This window comes from Malaclemys terrapin, chromosome 1, assembly GCF_027887155.1.
Source record: "Malaclemys terrapin pileata isolate rMalTer1 chromosome 1, rMalTer1.hap1, whole genome shotgun sequence".
NCBI lineage: Eukaryota > Metazoa > Chordata > Testudines > Emydidae > Malaclemys > Malaclemys terrapin.
Genome location: NC_071505.1, coordinates 344157598 through 344180835, shown reverse-complemented (window position 1 = coordinate 344180835; position 23238 = coordinate 344157598). Strand labels below are relative to the sequence as shown.

Genomic DNA, 23238 nt, shown 5'->3' with positions numbered 1-23238 from the left:
GTGCCCCCTAGTGGCTGACTGTTGGAACTGCTGCTGTAGGTCACAGTGCCTTGTCCACACATCTCAGCTGGAGCAAGGAACAACTCCTCCCCTGGGACAGCCATCGCAAACGGAGAGGGGCCTGCCGCGCCTGTCGCCTTTCTGCGGGCATCGCCCAGCACGCCCGTTAAAGGGGCTGTGCAGTTTAACTGCTGTTGCTGTGATGCCGTTTCATTAGCAGCCCCTAGGGGCGAGTGAGAGCTGGGCACCGGGCATTTGAAACTGCGGCCCCAGGGTCTCCGTCTCATGCAGAATATTCACTATGATGCTTCCCGGGGTCGCTGCCACCAGCCGTTAGCATGAGGAAGCCTGTCTGTGCCTGTCGGGGGTCAGCTTCTCAGCCCCACGGGCAACCCAAGCCCTCCCCTCTAGGCCTACGCAGTGACAGGCGCATCCCAACCCCCGAGTCCTTCGTCCAGCCCCTGATATGCTGATTCCAAAGAAGCAGGATACCCCAGCTTACCAGTTCCTCCTCAGGTCACTGCTCCACTACCACCCAGCTCTTAGATAAGTTTACAGTGAAAACAAGAAAAAGTTTATTTACCAGTATAGAGACTCAAGTAACCACCAGTAGGAGTCTTGGAAGCACACCGTTACATATACAATCAAATCACAACACTCCTCCTAGAGCCTAGACTTAACTAGATCAATGCTCTTCAGCTGTGATCTCCCATTCCTGAGACAAGCCCTCCTCAATGAAATACCCCAGCCATCCAATGGCTTTACTCCTGAACAGAATCCCCTCCTGCTGGTTGTTCTCCCTGTAAATTCCCCCCCTCGAAGAGTTCACAGTCTGTTCACTAGTGCTTGGCGCAGTCTGTAAACAGGTGTCCGTTGTGAGACGTGCACTGCCCAGTACATGCGACCAGACAGAGAGAGACGCGGCTGTTACTTCCTGGTTTCCTGCCTTAAGAACAGAATTTTCACTGGAGACACATAACTTCTAAATACGCACATTTCACAGTGATTACCGTGACCCGTGGCTTTCTGGGCCTTGGGGGAGACGTCACAAGCCACCCTTTAGTGAATTATCCTGCATCTGTCTGAGCCACAGGACCCTGTAAAACTCTCTGCACCCCCTGAGCCTTCACTAGCTGGCACCAAGAGGTCTCTGGCTCACACACTCCCTGCTCGCCCATCACCCCGGCTTAGCCAGAGAGCTGTTTGCACACTGAGGTGCAGGGAGAGTCCGTGCAGGTCATTGGGGAGAGCAGCAGGGAGGAAGCAGCCCATGGGTATGCGTGGGGGACTGCTCTGCAGAGCATTGGGGAACATTCAGGAGATGCCAGAGCTCGCTAAGGAGCCGTCTGACCCCGGCTTGCCGGGGCGGCTGCAGCAACCCTCAGTAGCCAGGACATGGATGCAGGCCGGGTTGTCTCTTGCTTTTGACGCCAGTGCTCCAAGGGGCTGGCTAGCTCCGGCGAGATGCCAAGCACCTGCCCTTGGCCAGGGGCCGGGAGCACACAACATCCTGCCGGAGGCCTCAGCACCTTGCAGGATTGGGCCACTCAGCACCGGGGCCAAATTCCCAAATTCCTAACTCACCCTTCGGGCCCCCAAATTCAACCCTGCTCAAACCTGGGACGCTGAGACACCCTGGAAGTGCGGGTTCAAATCCACAGGAGGCCAGCTGAGCCCTTCATCCTTCCAAGGTAGGTCACTAGAGTACCATGCTGCAGTAGAGCGAGTGTATGTGCAGCAGGTGGGTACTTGGGCTCTTCCGTGGGCTACCCCTGGTTACAATCCAATCCTGCCCTTCATTTCTGTTTCAGATCCCTCCCAACCTGCCGTGCTCCGTCACTCTGCAGCCTGGACCAGAGGACACGGGGAAGGTAACTTCGTTTGTGTCCTCTCTGTCGGTCAGTAGCTCCCAGCTTCTCCCCTGCTCCGCAGAGGCATGGCGATCGCTCAGCCAGACTCCGCCAATCCCGGGGGTCGCTCCAGAAGGCCTGGGCTGGCTTAGACGTTCTGAGTGCCCCAGCAATGGGTGGCAGCGTCTCGGACCGATGACGCTGTCTCGCGCTACTCGGAGCTCTTTGGGTGTCTGAGGATCCTGGAGCGAATTCCATGCAGCTTCCAGGGGATGATGAGGTGGCTTTAAAGAGGTGGTTCTCCTCTGAAAAGGGACTATAAGCCAACGGCAAGGTGGGAGGCTCCTTATTTATTGTGTCTCAGTCCTTTCCAGACCAGGTTCAAACAAAAAGATTTCTGCTACGGGATTCTCAGTACTGGGATTATCACCCTGGCCCAGCTGTGCTGGTGGAATGACGTCGAAGTCACTACGCAGTACAGAGATCCCCAGTACTGCCAGCTCCCCCGGGATCTGAGAGTCAAGCTGGGTTCCTCCCTTCTTATGCTTCATAACCAAATAAATGGTTCACAGGCCCAATGACACCCTTAATAGCAAGGGGGTCATGTTGGGTTTTCCATGGACTTGCAGAATGGCCCTGTCAATGGAGCACCGTGAACAATTCTGTTGATGCCCCCAAAAAACAGACTCCAGCTTCCTCACCCAGAGCCCTGCTTGCTCTGCAAGGCTAAAGGGGGCCCATACTTGTGGTCACTAAAGCCAGCAGCTCTGGCTCTCACACACACACTAGGCAGATCTGCTGAGCAAGGAAGGGCAATTTCTACAAGAACAGTCCCTTACAACCCAAGCTTGTCCTGTCTCTGTATGAATATTAATGCTCCCATAGTAATAAACTCCATTAAACTTAGCATGGTAGCATTTGCCCCATTGTCTGTACCCCTGTTTTCACCCTCCACCAGCCTGATTTTCAGGTGCTTCTTGCCTGCCACCCTCCAGGGCAGGTGGAAAACTTCTGCCCAGGGGAAAAGTCGAGTTTTCTCCACTCGCTCACCATTCCAAACCTGCTACGGGGATTCTGCTCCAACTTCCCCACATTCTTCCCTCCCGAAAAATGACCCTTTGCACTGAGACCAGATCCGGAACATGTCAGCCCAGAAGAGGAGCTTTGTGGAAGGGTAGGAGCATGTGGAAACGGGAATTGGTTACTTGGTCTTAGCGATCGCTACAAGACCACAGCTCAAATGTAGACGTTGTAATATCTAGGATTCATAACCAGGCTAGCCGCTTGGAACTTGGTGGTAATACTCGGACTAGAACTCAAATCCTTTTGTTTGAAAGGCCCAGACCCCTGCCACATGAGCTAAAGGAGAATCTCCATTAGCAGTATGAGGGCTATGATAAAGTTGAGCATTTCTGAGGCCTTCAAATAGAGGATAGTGGTGCACGCAGCCGGTCTAGGAGTGCAGAGTGGCGTGCACACACGCTCCAGCTGGCACTTTACCGTGTTCGGACATGTCAAAGCTGTTAGATCCCTGCTGGGGAGATAAGGAAGGGCCAGGAGAAATGATTTCCCAGCTTCCTATCCCACTTTGTTCTGTTTGTAGGCCTGTGGCGTTGACTACGAGGTGAAAGCTTTCTGTGCAGAGAACCTGGAGGAGAAAATCCACAAGAGGTAAACGGGGCCGGTTTGTATTGACGCCGCCCGGCGGCACTGGGGAGAGAACACAGAGCCAGGGGATGGAACGGTTCAGCCAGCTGTGAACAGGCCCCAGAGATCAGCTCTTGGGGAAGCCGCTGCCGCTGCCCTGACGGAGTCGAGGATGCTGACACCGCAGGCTGCACATGGAGCAGAGCTGTTGCTCAGTCCCGTAACGGCAGCTCCACAGCAGCTGGTCGGTGTTAGCTGGAAATAACAGCGGCTTGCCCTATACACCCCATCCCCACAGCCATCGGTGGCCTTTGTGGGCCTTCCACACGCCTTGTTCTGATCTCTAGCCTGCCGCTCGCTTCCTTCCACTCGCTCACGGGGCCAGCGGTTTTCCCCAGCTGGGGCGAAGAGCCAAGTTCCAACCCCAGCCTGGCCTGCCCCTCCGGGAGCTGAGGTCTGGATCCCAACCGCCTGCATGGGCTCCAGCTGCGCTAGGCTGGTAGCGTTCCCTACGCCAGCCCCTGGTCTGTCACGCTGGGGTGGTTGGTTCCCGTTCGTCCGCAGTGCTCACGGGTGGGAAGGGACTGGGAACATTCGCCCTCTCCCCAGAACAGCCGTGGGAGGCTAACTCCATCATCCCCTCGAGCAGCTTGTCGCCCAGCCCAGTGCCCTTTGACTGCAGCTTGTGCAGCTCCCCAGCCCGCAGACAGCACAGAGGGACTCTGGGCGTGTCCTGCTCTAGGGTAGCATCTAGCCCCTCCGAGGTCTCCATGCAGGCGGGGGCAGAGCCCTGTACTAACCCCTCGCAGCCCTTGTTGGATCGCCCAGTGGATCGCTAGGCCGGAGATTTCCCCCACTGACAGGGAGCATGGTGTTTGGGGCCCGCTGGGGGTGGGTCGTGGAAGTGCTAGTCAGAGAGCTCCTGTTAGGGGTACGGTGGGGACGGAGCAGATGCGCTGAGGGAGAACAGCAGGTGAGCTTCAGCGCTGGCAACCCACTGAGCGGCACGGAAGCTGTTTCCCCCTCGGAAACATGACTGGGTTCACAGCCCCCCCGTGTCACAGAGTCATTAAGCTCAGGTAGTAACTGTCCAGGCCTCCCTCTCCGGAGGTTCTAGGCTCTGGTCCCCACTTGTGGCATGGCTACGCTGCCAGACAGATCAGTATTATCCTCCTTGTTATACAGGGGAAACTGAGGTACCAAGAGGGTAAATGACCTTCCAAGGAAGCTGATTACCCAGGGAGGGGTGGGGGATGGGTTAGCACTTGTGGCACATGTGTTAGTAGTAGTGGGGGCCAACCCCACTGTAGTGCGTAGGAATTGGGTACTAACCCTTTAAAATTTTTGAGCGCCCTCTACTGGGCCGGCAGAGCCAATGGCGAGGTAGCTAGTTTGGCGTTTATACGTTCATTAACAGGCTGAGCTGAAAGCCCGCGGTGCCCCTGTGCTTTCCTCATGCTCTTAATTAGGCTTGGCAGAATTCGATTTTTCATTTTTTCTCATGGATGGATATTACTGGTGTTTCTTTCCAAGCATTTTTCCTGATTTTGCTCTATTTAAATTCTCACAGTAACAGGGAATTCTGGGGGATCCGACAATAGTTATGTAACGCCAAGCGATGCAGAGATTCCAAAACGTTCAAGCTTTAGGCACATGAAAACCCAAAGCGTGTCTCCAGCGGCCTTTTCTTCCTTTGCCTAGCTGTAGGTTTTGATTATTGCCGCCTGGAAATCGTTCTGTGTTCGTTTGCGTGTTTACAGTGAAATCGACATATAAAAATCAAAACCTTCCAGGCCAGCTGTTAATGTGTGAAGAGCAAAGACACAGGCCCCTTCCTCTCCCACCCCACTGTTTCATCCCCCCGCATGTGTGGGTCTATGACACTTTGTGTGTGGGGCTCACTATGACTGGCTGTCGGTGAGGTTGGGTCAAGGTTAGCTGCTGTGACAGGTCCAGGGGGAGTCTGGATGAACTGAGTCTCACTAGAGCCAACGCTGAACCTGGCTCCTGGGGGTTTCCAGCAGCCTGACCATGTGCCTGACAGCGGGAAGGAAACGGTGCATTCGCTGACTCCACACAGGGTTGGCCCTTGGTGAGCAAACCAGGTGCATCATCTTGTGGTCAAAGGTGGAGTGACTCGCACGGATACCTCGGAGTAGGGTGACCAGACAGCAAATGTGAAAAATCGGGACAGGGGATGGAGGGTAATAGGAGCCTATATAAGGAAAAGACCCAAAAATCGGGACTGTCCCTATAAAATCGGGACATCTGGTCACCCTACCTCGGAGGCTCCAGTCTGGCTTACCTGAGCCTACAACGGGGGAGTTCCTGCTGGCCCTTTTCAATGGGACCGTCTTGGTGTTTCTGGGCCTGTCCTGTCAGGAAGTGACAGGGAACCTTGTATTTCATTCGCCCCGAGCAAGCGTCCTGACATGCTATGACAGTGGAGCGTGACTGACGCGGGGATTTGACCTGAGACAAGTCAAGTGACTGAGTCACCTAGTGGTTAGAGCTGAGTGTGGGAGCCAGGGTCCTGTCCTTAGCGCTGCCTCTAAAAAGTCACTTCACCTCTCTCCCTGCGGCTGGCTAAAGGCAGGATCCAAGGAGCCGGCCTGGGCTGGGAAGGGGCTCGTGGAGCCCTGAGGTGCTACTAGGAAAAAGGGGAGCAGGCGATGGAGATGGGGGGCCCCTTTGATTTGTTGGTGCCATGGCAGGACTGGATCAGGTCCCGTGTCATTCTGATCCCACCCCTGGCTCTGGGTCACAGGAAGAGGTGGTTAAAACGTCCCCCACCCCCAAGGGGGGATGGCAGGGTTAATTGGTCTGTCTGAGTTTGGGGTGCCAGGGAAGCCTGCTGGCACCCCGGGGCAGATCCCCGCCGGCTCGGGCTCAGCCTCTGCCCCCACATGTGCCGGCAGGAATTCCGTGCGCCTGGTGATCCGCAAAGTGCAGTACGCGCCGGAGAGACCGGGCCCCCAGCCCATGGCGGAGACCACCAGGCAGTTCCTGATGTCCGACAAGCCACTGCATCTGGAGGCGTCCCTGGACAAGGAGGTACAACACACCCCACTTCTCCCTGGGGCTGCTGTGTCTCTCGGCAGCGTGGGGCCCTCACGCCGGTGCCTAATGGCTGCCCTGAGCCCGTAGAGCGAGGAGCAGGTCCCAAGGGAAATCCCCGGGAAATATCCTGGTGCCCAAATTCACAGCAGGTGCAAACGAGTTCCACGCCATGACCAGCCTCCAGCCCCACCACTTAACTCAGCGCCGAGTGCAGCCCTGGGCTGGGGACCTGGTGAACGGACACCGCAAAGGGTTGGCAGAGATCCCAGCTGTTTGATCCCCGCACAGCTCTCACCGGGGGGGAGACCTTCTGTGCGTTGTTAATAAACATTGGTGTGAGGGTACCCCTCCCCTCCGAGCCAACCCCTGACTGGGGGGGGGTGCCCTGACCTGCACAGGCAGGAAGCCCCCTCGCACCTGCCTCCTGCTGACACAGGCCGGGGCCCTTGTTCCTGCAGATTTACTACCATGGCGAGCCAATCAACGTCAACGTCCATGTGACAAACAACACAAACAAGACGGTGAAGAAGATTAAAATCTCAGGTAAAGGGGGCGCCCGCGTTCCCTGTATCGGCCGCGCACAATGGCAGGAGGGGACCGTCACAGGCTATCGCAGCTGGGCCACCCCCTCCTTCCATTGGAGTCCCTTTAAACCCTCTCCCCAGCCTTCCCTGACCCCCAGCAGCTGCCCTGACCCTCCCCCACATGCTGAATCCCCTTCCCACACCCTCAACTGCCCGACTTCCAGTATCCCCTCCCCCATCCAACACCTGATGGAGCCCTTCCTCCCTTATCCATCCCCAGACATCTTCTCCCAACCTGCCTCGCCCCCTGGCTGGCTCTTTTCCTGCACCCCCGAGATCTGCTCCCACCCGACTCCCCTGGCATGCTCTGGGAGCATCCAGCTGTCTGCCTAAGGGCAGAGTCTCCTGGGTGACCTCACAGGGCTGAGAGCAGTGGTGGGCCAGGGAGCCGAGACCGCCTCTATTCCCAGCTGTGTCACAGACACCCTGGGTGGCCCCGGGCTGAGTCACTTCACCCCTCGGAGGCCCAGCCTGGACTCCAAGGGACCATCTCTCCCGATACATGGAGCACTTTGGTCCTCAGGACTATCACCCCAGCCCCTTCCACCAGCGCTGCATTCCCAGAGCACAGGAAAGGACGTCCCTCCCACTCCAGGGACCAGCTGGACCATACGGTGCTGACAGAGGTGTTTTCCCAGGGGGCCCTTGAGCCAGACGATTACAGAAAGATGCAGCCGCAGGCTAGCAAGGAAAGGGGGCTGGAAAGGCGAGATCTGAGAACGGGAGATGAGCCCATCACCCTGCTCAGCAATGGAGGAGGGGCATGTAGGGGGAAGACACCTGAGAGCTGTGGCTGATGACTGAGGTCAGGGTGCTCTCGTTCCCACGGGCCCGTAAATGGGGCGGAATGGCCAATGCCAGTAAGGACTGAGGAGCAACACCCAGGGCATGGACACACTCAGCGCCCGGAACAGCTGGCTCGGGCTGGGGCTGGGGCTGGGGCTGGGGTGGGGGGCTGTAAAATTGCAGTGTCGATGCTCAGGCTGGAGTCCAGGTTCTGAGACCCTCCCCCCACCACATGGAGTCTCAGAACCCAGGCGCCAGCCCGAGCCCAAATATCTCCACTTCAGTGTTACAGCCCCACAGCTGACCCAGGACAGCCGTGGGTCTGAGCACCCACAGAAAAGAATAGCGGGTGCTCAGTACCCACTGGTAGCCCTGCAGATCAGCTCCTCCCCCTCCCCCCAGCGCCTCCCACCCACCAGTGGGCCCTGTGGATCAGCTCCTCCCCCTCTCTCCCAGTGCCTCCTGCCCTCCATGATTAGGGTGACGAGCTGTCCCAATTTTATAGGGACAGTCCTGATTTTTGGGTCTTTTTCTTATATAGCTCCTATTCCCCACCCCCCCGTCCCGTCCCGTCCCGATTTGTCACACTTGCTGTCCGGTCACCCTATCCGTGATCAGCTGTTCCATGGTGTGCAGGAGGTGCTGGGAGGGAGGGTGAGGTGCGGGGGCAGGAAGAGGCAGGGGGAGGGGGCAGAACGGGGCAGGGCACAGGTGGGGTGGGAAGAGGCGGGGCGATGCTGGAGCAACAAGGATTAATGCGATCCTCGTATGTATAAACCAGGGCGTAGTGAGGAGGGAGGCGATTTTACCTCTGTATACAGCGTTAGTGAGACCAGGACTGGAATATCGTGTCTAGATGTGGTGTCCAAATTTGAAAAGGGTGTTGAAAAACCGGAGAGGGTGCAGAGCCACAAAGCGATCCAAGGTCTGGAGAAAATGCTTTAGATGAGACACAAAGAGCTCCGTTCGTTTGGTTTAGTAAAAAGAAGGTTGCGAGATGACTTGATGACAGGGTATAGGGAGAAAATAATGGATGCGAACGGGCTGTTTGAACTAGCTCAGGGGTTCTCAAACTGTGGGTCGGAACCCCCTGAGGTTATTACGTGGGGGTCAGCAGTACATGCACGAAACAGAGAGCAACTGCTATAAAATATCTAATTTAAATCGAAAGCATTTTAGAAAATTACACACACCTTTCCCTTGCAATGTAGTGCATTTACTTCAAAAAGTATTATAAACATCTCATGCAGGGATCGTTGTTCCTCAACAATATATATGTTTGTATTATCACCACATGAAGGAAATTGGACTTTGAGGACTGTAGTATTGTGTTGTGCACGTTTGTGGTCTTGAGACTAAAAAGATGAGACTGAGGCAACATGAGAGGGCCGATATTAACAAACATACAAAGATCACATTTCACAGCAGACCCGCTAGCTAATAAGCCTGCTGTGAAAAGTCATCTCTGTATATTTGTTAATATCACTTTCCACCGCCTCCCAGCTAGCTAGCAAGTCTGCTGTGAAAAGTGATATTAACAAACATACAACTATAACAGTCCACAGCAGACTTGGTGCCCCATTGCCCCCCTTACTTCTGCACTGCTGCTGCCCAGCACAGCAGGAAGGGGGGCAATGGGGGGCTAAATCTGTTGTGAAAAGTGATATTGACAAAGTTTCTTCACGTGTCCTCCCCCCCCAGTATTAAACAGTAACTATTAAAGAGAGAACTTTTCTGCTTATAACGATAATTCGATAAAAATGTGTTTTAGTCGTAATTTCAAAGCGGTGAGAAAAGGTCAATTCTTTTTAAACAATAGGATTATAAATTTAGCATTTAAAATAGTGTTAAATATAAAAACTGTTGTTTTTAATTTATAAGGGGGGGGTCGCCCTAAGAGGCTTGCTGTCTGACAGGGGTCGCCAATACAAAAAGTTTGAGAACCACTGATCTAGCTGACGAAGGCAGACCAAGAACCAGAGGCTGGAGGCTGAATCCAGACGCATTCAAATTAGAAATAAGACTCAAATGTTTAACAGTGCAGGTGATTAGCCACTGAAACCAGCTCCCAAGGGACGTGGTGGATTCTCCATCTCTTGATGTGTTCAGATCCAGACTGGCTGCCTTTCTGGGAGACGTGCCTTTGCCAAACACAAGTTTAACTTTGCTCAAACACAAGTTACCGGGCTCAGTAGGGAGGTAACTGGGTAAAGTGTAATGGCGTGTGATAGACAGGAGGGCAGACTAGAGGATCTAAAAGTACCTTCTGGCCTTAAACTCTGTATATTATGGACTAAATGTCCGGGTGTCTATTCCTGTCCCCATTCTCCCGTATCACTGCTGGGCTGCGGTACCAGGAATGGGGTGGGGGCTGGAGGGTGTTGATCCCTTATGTCTCACTATCCCCAGAAGTGGTGCTGAGACCAGCCGCCGCTGCCTGTGGTGCCACCACGTGTCCCTGACTGCCCAACAACACGGCACAGGCTGGCCGGTGCTCTCACGCCTGCTGCACTGAAGCACACGCTAACCTTGGCCTTCCCTGTCTGTCTGTCTCTCATCCCCAGTGCGCCAGTACGCGGACATCTGCCTATTCAACACTGCTCAGTACAAGTGCCCCGTGGCTGTGGAAGAGGCGGAGTGAGTATGCCCATTCGCTTCCTTTGGTGGTATCATGGCTGTGGCTCGTCTCCAGAGACCAGGCCACATCTCGCCGCGCTAGGGCTCCCCACCGAGCCCAGGCTTAGCAGGAGAGCTCGGATTTTTATGGCTCTCGTCTGCTTCCTACAAGATCGAGGACCATTAAAGAACCGATCTCCAGGATTATGCAAAACTGGTCTCTTCTGACTCACAGCCCTGCCCCCCGTGTGTGCGCCAGAGTCAGAGCAGCTGAGTTTACTTACTTAAATAAGGCTTATGTGATGGGGTGAAGCCCCTCTGGAACCAGGAGGGAAAGAACTGATTGGCTAGACAAACTGCCAATCAACCAGAGAGACAGGCGGGATTTCTCTTTAGCGCAAAGGGTTCTGGGTCAGGAAGCCCTCTATAAATCCTCTGGCTTCCTCCCAGCTAGGGAGTCAGAGCTGTGGGGCTGGGGAGGAAGGCCTGTTATGAGGCATAGGAAGAACTTTGACTGGGTAAGTGGAGTGATGGGATGGGATGGAAAGGGATCCGCTGTTCTTTTGCTTTTTGGTTTTGTTTAAAAGGAAATGTTGGTACCGTTTCTTTTCCGCTAACCCCCTCTGAACTTGGGCCCGCTGACCTGCCATGGCTTTAATGCTTTTCACTCCAGTCGGCCATGTTCTGAGTCCAGGATCTTTATTGTTGCGGGTGTATAAAGACCCCAGCTTGGCTTGTAGGGCCCAGGCTGAGTTTGGTGGAGAAATATCTCTTGACTTGTGATCTGGAGTCCTTGAGACAACAAACAAGGAGGCCCCACAATGGTATTTTTTGAACATCCCTTTAATAGCACTGGATGCATATAGTGCTGTTGCATCGCCATGTCATGACACAGCTCAGCGCTGTGATATTCCGTCACCCCGGGGGAGGTGGCATCAATATGTGATGACTCTTCGTCGCCGTGGAAAGCTGCAAATGTTGTAACGCAGCGTCGGTGCTGCACACAACAGAGCAATTCTGCTCTGCTTGGGGCCATGGCAGCCTTGTTCAGCCTGGCTTTTGATCACATCTCAAAACTCAGAGTGAAACGCAATCAAAACCACTGAGCGTTCCATGGCTCCTGCCTGAACTCTCTTGGTTGGCTGGCAACTTGCTCCGAGTTCTCCTGAGAGATGGGGGGGTCATAGATGAATTTAGGCTTTCGGGTGTTGTCAGGAATGTGCAGCGAACACCATATTTTGAGATTGTCCTGTGACGAGTGAGGTGGGCGTGTTCAGAGCCCCACAGGTAGTTCTTGCATTAGGATTTCTCTGTGTCACAGAGAGGAAGCCACTTTCCAGCTCCACGACAGGAACCACCATGATGGTGTCAGGCATTCACATGATCCCCAGTGGGATTTGCCATTGCATTGTGCTTCAGATGTTTTCCTTTCTCCTACAGAGATGGGAGCTCTGGGCCCTGATGGGGAGTGCGGCTCTTGGTTCGGTCCCATAACTTACATCAGTTTCATTCTCCCACGTTGTTGTCCTCAGTGACGTGGTGGCTCCGAGTTCGACGTTCTGCAAAGTCTACACGCTGACCCCCTTTCTCGCCAACAACCGGGAGAAGCGGGGCCTGGCCCTGGACGGGAAGCTTAAACATGAAGACACCAATCTGGCTTCCAGCACGTTGTGAGAGCTCCTTCCTCCCTGCCCTGCATGTCTGAGTGGTTTGTTTCTCCCAGCAATGTGGATGGGTCACCTAAAGAATGACTGTCATGAAGAATCCCTGTGCTACAAACACCAGCCAAGGCCCCAGTCCTGCAGAGCACTTGGCCTTAACTCTAAGTACATGAGTAGTCTAGTTGATGTCAATACCAGTTGGCTTCAGTGGGGCTACTTGTGGGCTTAAACATGTGCTCAAGTGCTTTGCTGCATCGGGGTTGGAACCTCAGTGTTGGTATCAGGATCAGATGTCGTAGAAGGGAGACATTTAAAAGTGCCCTAGCTAGGGCCTTGAAGGATACCCTATAGGGGGCAGTACTGTACTGCCTGCCTTTCAAGGGATGGCACGAGAGACCTAATGGTAGCGCTTTCTATTGCTAATTTCTGGGATTCTAAAAAGATGATGGCCAAAACTTTCACACCTGGCTGCTTAAAGGTAGACCCCCAAAAATGCCACTCTAGGTTCCCACCATGGATTGAGGAGCCTGCGCACCCAGGTTTGAAAACTTCAGCCAAAGTCCTTAGCTAGTCACTCTGGGTGGGATTCACAAAGGGATTTAGGTGCCTAACCCCCCTGGCTTTCACTTTCTGTTGATTTTCCTTTGTGCGTGTCTCTCTCCATCCATCAGGCTATCAGAGGAGAGCCTGAGAGAGCCTCTGGGCTTTTTAGAGCGAGGAGCCCATTTTCACTCCCAAAACTGTTTGGCTGATTTTCACTTCACCTATTTGTTGCGGGTGAAAAGGGTGTAATTTTCCAAATTTGACATCCCTTCCCAGTTAGTCACTTTTCCCTTTTAAATATGTGAAATTTGAAAATGTCACCTGATTCCCTGGGGAAACTGCCATTTTGCAAAAATGTGGTGAGGTTCGGGGAGTTGGGAGACGGCCCGGTATTGTGAGTCTGTGTTTGGGGTACTTTGCGGGGAAGGGGAGCTACTATTTTCACCCGGTTCTAATAGAAATTCCTGGCAGTTGTTTCCTTACAAATCCCTCATCTGTCCTTGCTTCTAGACTAAGAGATGGAGCCAATAAGGAGATCCTGGGAATTATTGTCTCATATAAAGTGAAAGTGAAGCTGGTGGTGTCTCGGGGAGGGTGAGTATCTTCTTACTTCTGCAGCCAATCACAGCCAAGAAAAATGAAACCAGCCTTTCCTCTGCCCCAAACGAAGGCAAGGGTGACTCGATGCAAATTTATCCAGTCACTTAAATCTCTACCCTCATAGACCACGCCCTCCAGCATATGGCCACACTCCCATGACCACGCCCTCCAGCACATGGCCACGCCCCATGACCACGCCCTACAGCACATGGCCACTCCCCCATGGCCACACTCTCCAGCACATGGGCACGCCCCATGGGCACGCCCTCCAGCACATGGCCACGCCCCATGACCACGCCCTACAGCACATGGCCATGCCCCCATGACCACGCCCTACAGCACATGGCCATGCCCCCATGACCACACTCTCCAGCACATGGCCACGCCCCATGGGCACGCCCTCCAGCACATGACCACGTCCCCATGGGCACGCCTTCCAGCACATGACCACGCCCTCCCGCACATGACCATGCCCCCGAAGTTTGAGAAAGACGCTGCAAGGAGCTTTCAAACACTCACAAAGGAAGAAACTTTTGCAGTGTTTTTTAGATTGAGGGTTTGTTGAATCTTCTTTTGTCTGGCCCTGAATCGGGATAATGTTCACAGGGCTGGGCTATCAGCTTCTTGCTTTGGCCCAACAGCATGTGCTGGTTAACTCTTTGCATGGCCGCCCAATACATGCTCTGAGTGTACGGTCCCTTCATTTGTGCTTGTGTTGCTCTAAACCTCACTCTCCTGGCTGGAGCAGCTCCAGCTCTAGTGCAGGTGAATGCTGAATGGGTGGCAGTGTTTGCTCCTAGTGACTTTGGTGAGCTTTGGCTCAAACCCTCAGTGCCTTTCCTCTGCGGATCTCAAAGCACTTTACAAGCACTGGTTAATTCTCCCAACACTCCTCTGAGCAGCTTGCCCAGGGCCACGCAGTGAATCAATGGCAGAGCCAGATATGGAAACTAAGAGTCCCAATTTCTCGTCAACAACTCCTCTTCCCTCAGTTTGGTGTGTGCGCTCTGCTGCTGCTGTTTGGCTGAGCCTTGAATTGAGTCAGGGGACAATGACCCCCTTGACACTGACTGCAGCTGGGAAGAAGGTTTTGGAGGCAGGAGATTTTGTTTACGGCTGAGTTAAGCATTCTGCAGCCTAGACTGGCAAAGCCCCAAAACATCCTGCCACCGGGCAAGAAGACTTAGCTTTGCCAGCAAACTTTGCTGGCAGGGAGTGGCACATGGCAAAAGCTTCATGCAGTCTTAGTACTTCCTGCTAGCCAGCCTACAGAGAGGCATCGGTTAGCCAGTCACTTCGCCCACCGGGTGAAAGCTCCTGTCAGTCGCTCCGAGTGGGAGGGCCGGGGGAAGGGGTGAGGACTGTAATGATTTTTTCAGATATGTCAGTGGAAGAGGGTTTGGTGCAGGCTCCTTAAAGGCAGGCTAGAGGCTCAGCGCAGGCCTGCTGTGTTGTGGTGAAGAATCTGAGGCATTCTGGGACTTGTAAAAAGAGCAGGAGGACTTGTGGCACCTTAGAGACTAACACATTTATTAGAGCATAAGCTTTCATGGGTTACAGCCCACTTCATCGGATGCATAGAATGGAACCTCTGTCTCCGTGCCAGGCTGAATGCTCAGATTCACAGCCCTAGTGTCGGAGACGGACATCCGTCATCTCTGTCCCAAATCCATCCCTTCCCACCTGTGGGGAGGGACCTGACCGGGAGGGGCCAACTCAGGTGAGATCCCAGGGCGATGGCTCCTTCCCAGGTAGGGGCATGAGGTATCTCGGCTTGTAGGGGGGAGGCCTCACTTATCTGTTGTGCACCCTTCCCCTGACGTTATCTGCTGACATCCTGCTTGCGGGTCCTGGCAAGTCACAGGTCAGGAGCCTTTGATGGGCAGGTGCAGGGGGCTGGTCTAGGTGACCTCTCGAGGTCCTTTCCAGTCCTGCATTTCTATGATGCTGCCAGCTGCCTGGTGGGGAAAGCCGGTTGTTATGTCCTGTCTCTAGCCCCCACTCCCCCAGTTCCTCCTCGGGCCCTGGAGCACCCCATAAACTGCTCTGCTGGTTCCCACAGACACGGCAGGAAGCGGCACATGTCAGAGAGGCCCGCTTGAGAGTGGTGTAATGTGGGACCCCAGCAGGACCTGGGCTAGACACCCACGTTCACATGTAGCTCAGGGTGATGTGCTCAAGCCAGGGGCTGTGGAGCCGGGAGTTGATCTCGGGCCTTGTTCCTGCGTTCAGACCTGTGGGCTGCCTGTGCTTTTTCTTTTTCTAAATTGGTGACTAATCCTCTTGTCTCCTTTGACCTGTGCCAGCCTGCTGGGAGATCTTGCATCCAGGTAACGCTTTCCAGCTCTGCCCGCTCTGGCGGTGCCATGCGGACGCCAGCCGCCCAGCTTTTTCATTCGTGATATTTCAGACCCCTCCGTGGTTCTCCTCCTCCTGGTCACCCCTCGCCAGCTTTTCATTCGCCCACTTCGTCTTTGCTTTTTCCTTCTATTCCTTCTCCACCCAAACCCCGGCATGTCTTCCCGGCTTCCCAGCTGGAGGAAGATGACAAACTCTGCAGATAAACCATTCATTCAATTCCTTATTTGCTGCCTTTATCAATCCCTAGACTGGGAAGGTGCTGCCCTCTGTTGGTTCAGGGCCATTGGCTATATAACTGTAGGATGGTTGTAAGAATTTAATTTACCAGTTGGGACGTGTTGTGTTTGTCACCCAGGTGCTGTTCGATGCTCTGCGCCGGCAGCAGCCGTGCCTAGGGGTTGCAGAGTGAGGCGAGTCGGGGTGGCTCCCAGCATTCTCCTGCTGGCCCAGGGCAGGTTGGCTCTGAGTGAGGGAGGGGAAGAGCTCGGAGACACTCGCTATGTGCTCGTGTGGCAAACCAGCAGGTCTCTGAGCTGCTGTCTTGTTCCTCAGCATCTCTGCTGTCATTTAAAATCTCTCCTCCATTGTTGTTTTCAGTGGTGCTGCAGCTCCACTGAAAGTCCCAGGAGATGAGAGACACTGGATGGGTGAGCAATTACTTTTATTGGACAAACTTCTCTTGGTGAAAGAGACCAGCTTCCGAGCGCCTCAGAGCTTTGTGTAAAAAGCTTGTCTCTTTCACCGACAGGCGTTGGTCCAGTAAAAAATATTACCTCACCTGCCTTGTTTCTCTCATTTAAAAACAGTACGTCTCTGGCCAGGTCTGCTCTACAAACGTACATCGGTAAAACGACGTCGCTCAGGGTGTGAAAAACCCACAGCCCTGAGCGACGCAGTTCCAGCGACCTACCCCCTCGTGTAGACAGCGCTGGCGAAGGGAGAGCTTCTTCTGTCAACATACCCACCGCCTCTTGTGGAGATGGACTGACTGGCCGATGGGAGAAACTCTCCCATGGGGGTAGTAGCATCTTCACAAAAGTGCTATCGCGGCAGTGGAGACTCTGTGAGCAGGGCGGGATTTATCCAATAAATTGTTCTCTACCAATAGGCCCCCAAGAAAGATTTGCTGCTGCTGTGGCATGAAAGTCTTTCCACAGAGTCGGTCTCAGCAAGTGACGAACCACAAAGCTGTCTGGAGCCCAGGGAAGGGAGGTGAAAGGAGAAGAGGGAGGGAGCCAAGTGGAACTGATCTTCTGCCAGCTCAGTGGTGCTGAGCCACCAAGAATGGAAACCGATATTTCAGTGAGAATAAACAAATGCTGGTCAGCCGGCGAGGCTGGAATTCCCTTTCATCCCAAGCCATGTCTTCCAAGTCGTCTCTCTACCTAAGGCTGGAGGAAGATGTTTTCCAGCTGGTTGTTTAATTTGCAACTAATTAGAGTGCATTTTGCAAATGTCCCAGACATCCAAAGGCTAAACTGCAGAGCTTGTCAGTGCAGCGCAGAACTAGAAGTTTTGTGCAGCCTTCCTGTTGCATCCTTTTCTCTGTCCTCCTTTCCTGGCCTCCCTGTCAATCGCGGCCTGGTCTGGTACATTGCACGTTCCGCATGCCCTGACTTGTGTACCTGTGCTGGGAGGAATCGGCTTTACTGAGGCAGAGAATAACTGGTGCTAATTATGGGGACCATGCAAGGGCATGAATCGAGTCTTTCCAATCAGAAATGTGTATGTCACGCAGCATGATGGCTTTATCACTTATTAAACTCTGCCTCACACACACTACGTAGGGCAGTGAGGGGAGCTTTGTGCCATCTACAGCATGCCTGGACCCAGCGTCCTTTAAATGAGAGACAGGAATCACAACTAAAGCCGGCGTTTCCCTCCTGCTGGGTAAGCTGCCAGAAACATGTTCCCAGGCTGAGCGCAGACCGACTGCCTGGGCTGACGTGTGCCATGACTGATCGCTGCCTGTCAGTGTATATATGATTTTTCCACCTCGCTCAGTAGCCCGTGATCACTGTGCTCATGCCTCAGGGTATGGCTCAGCGGCTCAATGCTGCAACGAGAGGCACTCTAGGTAGCCCAGCTGCAACGCATGCGTGTAACTACGCGCTGGACGTGTTTCTGAGATGGAGGGTTTGAATTATGTCCCCTTCTCAGACAATCTCCCTCTCCACCATTGAAACCGGCTTCTCTCCTGTTGTTTCATGATGGGGAATGGACGGCTGCTCGGGTTGGTAACAGAGAGAGCACCTGGCGTCTTGTGGCTGCCAATTCAGATTTAGCAGTGGTCAAGAGCTGCTACCACCTGACAGCTGCGCGTTGGCCAGGGGTAGGCAGCAGGTGGCCTCAGTCCACTCCATCAGAGACAGGTAGCCACAAAGCTGTTCTCACATTTGGCTCATTGTTGGCAGCCTTTGGTGGAGAGGCCACGGATTGACTGGGTCCTTGAGCCTGATCTCCCCTCTCACTCGTAGAGGTGGGCAGTGTGGGGGAAACCCGCCCAGGCTCTGCTGATCCCATATTTATGCTGTGGCTAAGCCATATGTCAGTCGGCAAGGCCAGCTCCTTGCACCAGCACTGAAAACCAGGCTGACTGAGCCATCCTTGTTTTCACAGGGTCTAGAGGGGCAGCAGCCCGGCAGCTAATCTCAGAGTAAACTGGCTGCAGGGAGCTTCTCTGACTCTAGCCAAATGCAGAAGTTCCTTAAGTAGAACTGCAGAGCTCAGCTTTCCGAGTCTCTCCCCACATGCTTCTAGGGAGATGACTGGCAATTCGAGTCCAGGCGTAGGGCTCTCAGGCTGTTATAACAGACAAGGCAACGGAGCCTGCTAGAGGAAGGGTAGTGAGGAGACACTTTCATTGCAGGGGTATAATGCTGGGCTCATTAGCTCCAACTTTACTCTTTGAGACTCCATTGACTTCAGTGTCCACGTGTCAGCACGTGGCTTAGTGTCGCCCGGAGCGTAGCTACTACAGTGATAGGTGCTCCACTGACTTCAATGGAGTCCCACCTGCCTTAGAATCATAGACTATCAGGGCTGGAAGGGACCTCAGGAGGTATCTAGTCCACCCCCTACTCAAAGCAGGACCAATCCCAACTAAATCATCCCAGCCAGGGCTTTGTCAAGCTGGGCCTTAAAAACCTCTAAGGAAGGAGAGTCCACCACCTCCCTAGGTAACCCATTCCAGTGCTTCATCACCCTCCTAGTGAAACACGGGTGTGAGAGGAGAATCGAAATGGCGACTATAAATCCAGGTTCAAAGTGCGCGGGATTTACACTGATGTCACAGAGAGCAGAATCTGGCCTCCACTCCAGACGACATGCTTCTTTTGCAATTGGAAAAACACTTCAATCTGTTAGGGCCACCAAAATACTCAAATCCGCCAGCAGGTGGCGCTAGAGAGCTGCTTTCAAAGTCATCTCTAGGCAGCAGTGTCATGTAGACACACTGCAATGCTCAGAGTCTATCCGGAGCCTGCACTGGGCGTCAATGGCAGAAGGTCAGTTGGGGGCAGGAATCAGGCTCTTCCCAGGGCAGGAGAGTATTTAATTAAAATAGCTGCAGTGTCATTCTGGAGCCAGCTATCAAACCCCCCGCAGGCCTGGTTGCCCTAATCCATCGCTTCTCATCCGGGTCTCCGGGTCTGTTTCAGTGATGTTGCTGTGGAGCTGCCGTTCACACTGATGCACCCCAAGCCCAAGGAAGAGCCCTTGCACCGGGATGGTGAGTTTACCCCTTTTCTAGTCCCCTCTTGGCTTCGGGACTTGCTCTGCTGGTCTGAACCAAGCCTGGTGGGCGGGGTGTCGCTGGTTGGGTGGGTTTGTTAGCGACAGAACTGGCCTGTGCCGGAATTGAGGTTTCAGACACCTCTTGTGTTCGAAAAGGAGTCTGCGTAAACACTCACAAGCAGAATACTCGGGGGTGGGGAGGTGTCAGATTAGTAGCAGCTGAAAGTCCCACAGTGTGTGGGCTCCTGCTGGTCCTGCAGATCCTGGACTCGCCTAGAGACCACGTTGCATGTGCGGTGACACAGTTGCAAATGCCCCTTTGCCTGTGTAAATGGTGCAGTAGAGGTGGTCCAGGCCCTTCATCCTCGTGAGGCAGATACATTGACCTCCATGTGGCTTGCCATAGAAGAACTAGCTGGCTGCTCCATGTGGGTGGTAAAGATCCACGGGTCTCGTTACATGAGTCGGGGTGTTGATTCCAGCGTTATGGCTAAAGTATCCTCTCCCCAGTGCTGCCACAGAATCCATAGGTCTGGAAGGGACCTTGAGAAGTCAGCTAGTCCAATCCCCTGCACTCATGGCAGGACTAAGTATTATCTCAGGCCATGTATGGGTTGATTGCCACTCTCCACCCCAGAGATGGCTGCATTTCAGTCCTGGTCTGGTGCATTTGAGGCCAAATCCCATTCCCATTGATTTCCAAAAGGAGTTTTGTGCAAGCAAGGATGGCAGGATTGTGCCCAGAGCTTGTGGTGCTGTGGGATGAAAGAAGCTGTGTAACGGTTATTTATTATTTTGTCAAGTAACTAACCATGTGCAATAATTCCCTGTGTTTAGTTCCAGAGAATGAAGCTCCCATAGATACAAATCTCATAGAACTTGATACAAAGTAAGCTAAAATCATCCCAGGGCCTATATGGGAATGTTGAAACATTTGCATATGAACTCAATCAGTGATCAACTCATTTGCATGTAACTCAGTAACCAGCTAACTCATCTAGACGTAATTCGGTCAATATCATTTCCATGTAACAGTCAATGATTAACTTGTGCACGTAACCTTTAATGCATGGGGTTTCTTTTCTTTCTTTTTGGCATGATAACCATCTTGCATGTATTTTGCAACAGGAAAAGCACAGTAAGAAACCACCTTCTCTGTCTCTGAGTTGTATTTTGCTCTGTTGCATCCATGTTATTGTGTTGTCACAGCCGGAGTTCACACAGTGGAATCTGGTTTTAGTGAGTGTCGCTGGTGGGAGACGTTAAGTTCTATGGATCAAATCATAGGCCACCCTTGGGTGCCTAAAGCCAAATCCATATTTAGTCACCTAATGTTAAGGGTGGCCTGATTTTTCAGAGGGGCGGAGCATCTACAACAGCTCTCATGGACTTCACAGAGTCCAGCCCCTGCTGTCGCAGGCCCCCCAGGCACCAGTCAGGCGCTAACGGACAAATTTTCAGAAGTGGCCACTGATTTTGGGTGCCTCAAATTTTGATGTAACGTGACGTGGCACCACCAAGCCCCTGGCTCCTCAGAGAGGCACATGCCGCTCTTGTTGCCTTCAGTGGGAGACATGGGCACTTGGTGCTGCTGAAAACCAGGCCTTCGGGTTTTCAAGTTGGGCCTAGAAATGGGCGGCCGGGGGAGGGGGGGGGGCAGATCAGTGGTTGATTGAGATTTTGGGCTGCAGGGCATCATAGAGCACTTCTGAAAACCAGGCTTCTAATTGAGGTGCTGAAATATGGTTGCTGGGATTTGAAAAGCTCCTAAAATTTAGAGGCTTTGGAAAATCCCACCCATGGGTGCCTGTGGGTGGCCACCCTGAGTGCCAGCCAGATTTCCAAACTCCATAGTCCCTGGATCCTAACGCGTTTACCCCTTGCCTATAAATATGAGTGGGGATTTGGGCTGACAGGGTCAGAGTGGAAATGGTTTTCTGTGATGTTGTCCAAGTCGAGAAAGGCTATTGCGCCTTTCTGAGGCCCCCCCCCCCAAATCTCCAGTACTGAATGTTAGAGAGAATTATAGAGTGTGTAATAATCTGGCTGAGCTGCCTTGGTACGAAGATGCCTGTTAGAAACCCAGTCATGGCACTGTGGAAATCTGGCTTCTCCGTACAATGCGATCCAGGGAGCTCGTTGCCCCCAGCACTCCTTTTAACAGAATTCCACTGTGCTGCCTGCCTCAGAGTGAAAATGTGTTTAATTTGGGGATTAGATCAAAGCCGTGTCCCAGCTGTGTCGTGAGCTGGTAAATTCTCCATGCGGAATGGAAATTCAGGGCTCTGTTCATCAGAATGTGTCTGGTACCTGTCTGCTGGAAACGCTTCCTAGTTCTTTCTGCCTTCCCTGTGCCTTATTGCATATTCCACGTCCCTTCCACCCTATCTAGCAAATTGGTAGCTTGGAAGCCAAAGCAGCTGTATTGATGATACCGAGTCTGCGTCACTCCGTAGGGATTTGCTTCTATCCACCCCTGTTCCGGTACTTGGACCCCCCGACCCCGCTGGAATTTTGGGATCCGGTTCCAGCAGTAAGGCTTTGAGTCGACAATTCACTGGAAGTACCTTTATTCCCCAAAGGCTGATGGGCTTTTTAACCAAAGGACGTACATCTTGTACGCTGTGCTCAATGTCACTATAAACCCCTACTATGCTAATGCTTCCCTAAGACCAAGCAATACAGTAGAGCTGGAAGGAGGACCACCGCATCATCCAGGTGTCCCCTGGTCTTGGGTGTCCAGTGCACCTTCTGAGCTAGGGTGTGATGCACAATTCCCCCGTTTAGATTCTGTACCCATCTGCGTCAGTCAGTGGTTTGCGTCCGCCTGTCTCGGACACATCCTCTCGCAGCGGCTGCAGAGAGCGGATGCCGCCAGCTCGATCGATTTGTGTGTGTTAACACAAAAACAACCCCCTTTAAACAGGCTTAATCTGCCTAACACGAGGAAAGCTAACGCTCTGCCTAGCAACTCAGCCCTGATTATTTTTATAGCAAGCGCCATCTTGCATCACCCATATTCCTTCGCCCCTAGGACCTCTCTACATGCCACGCATGTAAAAGACCCTTCATTCCTCTTCAGCCCTTGGTTATGAGGGTAAAAAAAGCCCAGAGGATTAAACAGGTTTAGAGGGTGATCTGGGAGCAGAGATCAAAACCCTGGGCCCAAACAACTCCAAACTTTGGGAGGTATTTGAAACTCAGACACTGCGGGTTCAGACCATGGTTAGTTGGCTGGTGCCAATATCTCCTCCTGCTGTGCCTAGAGTAACACCCCCACTAAAAATCACTCCGGGCTCGCTGGGAGAACCAAGAGATGACTAGACCTCTGTTTGTGGCTTTGATGTCAACCCCGCTCTCAGGTCCTGGTCCCTTGCACGATACGATGGCGTGAGGTTGTTTCCAGCTGTGATGTCTCACTTGGTGCCTGGCAGGCCCGGCCCTCGCAGAGCCTGTACTGAGCAGCGACGGCCTCTGAGGTTCTGATCATGGCAGAAGGCGCCTTTCAAACCCTTTGCCCCTGTAACTGACATCTGATCCCCACTCCCCACCCCTTACAAAACATCACTGTGACTAGATGTTTCTTTAGCTCAAGGGGAGTTTCTGCTGTTGTGAGGATAGGATCCCCATACAGGATACCCTATATATACTGCGTCTCCCCCTCTCTGCTCCCTCTGGCACTCATTTCTCAGTGGCTGCTTCTGCTTGCCGCTCCCTTGGTCCCTTTTTCCCCACAGCGAACCCAATAACAGCAGAGACCAAACGAGCCTTCCCAACCTGCATGATCAGGTGAGG

General features: G+C 53.3%; 1 protein-coding gene across 5 annotated transcripts in view; it reads left to right on the top strand.

The window, feature by feature from the left end:
* Positions 1-23238, top strand: part of ARRB1 (arrestin beta 1) — a 175653-nt gene that overhangs the window by 146620 nt on the left and 5795 nt on the right. For 4 of the 5 annotated variants that reach the window (XM_054015918.1, XM_054015914.1, XM_054015916.1 and 1 more), the window contains 10 exons: positions 1812-1871; positions 3454-3521; positions 6416-6551; positions 7016-7100; positions 10492-10564; positions 12076-12213; positions 13258-13341; positions 15654-15677; positions 19368-19438; positions 20281-20332. In XM_054015918.1, coding sequence (XP_053871893.1) covers positions 1812-1871; positions 3454-3521; positions 6416-6551; positions 7016-7100; positions 10492-10564; positions 12076-12213; positions 13258-13341; positions 15654-15677; positions 19368-19438; positions 20281-20332 — 791 coding nt within the window. The remainder of the gene's footprint in view (positions 1-1811; positions 1872-3453; positions 3522-6415; positions 6552-7015; positions 7101-10491; positions 10565-12075; positions 12214-13257; positions 13342-15653; positions 15678-19367; positions 19439-20280; positions 20333-23238) is intronic. The other variant, XM_054015915.1, reaches the window with a different exon arrangement.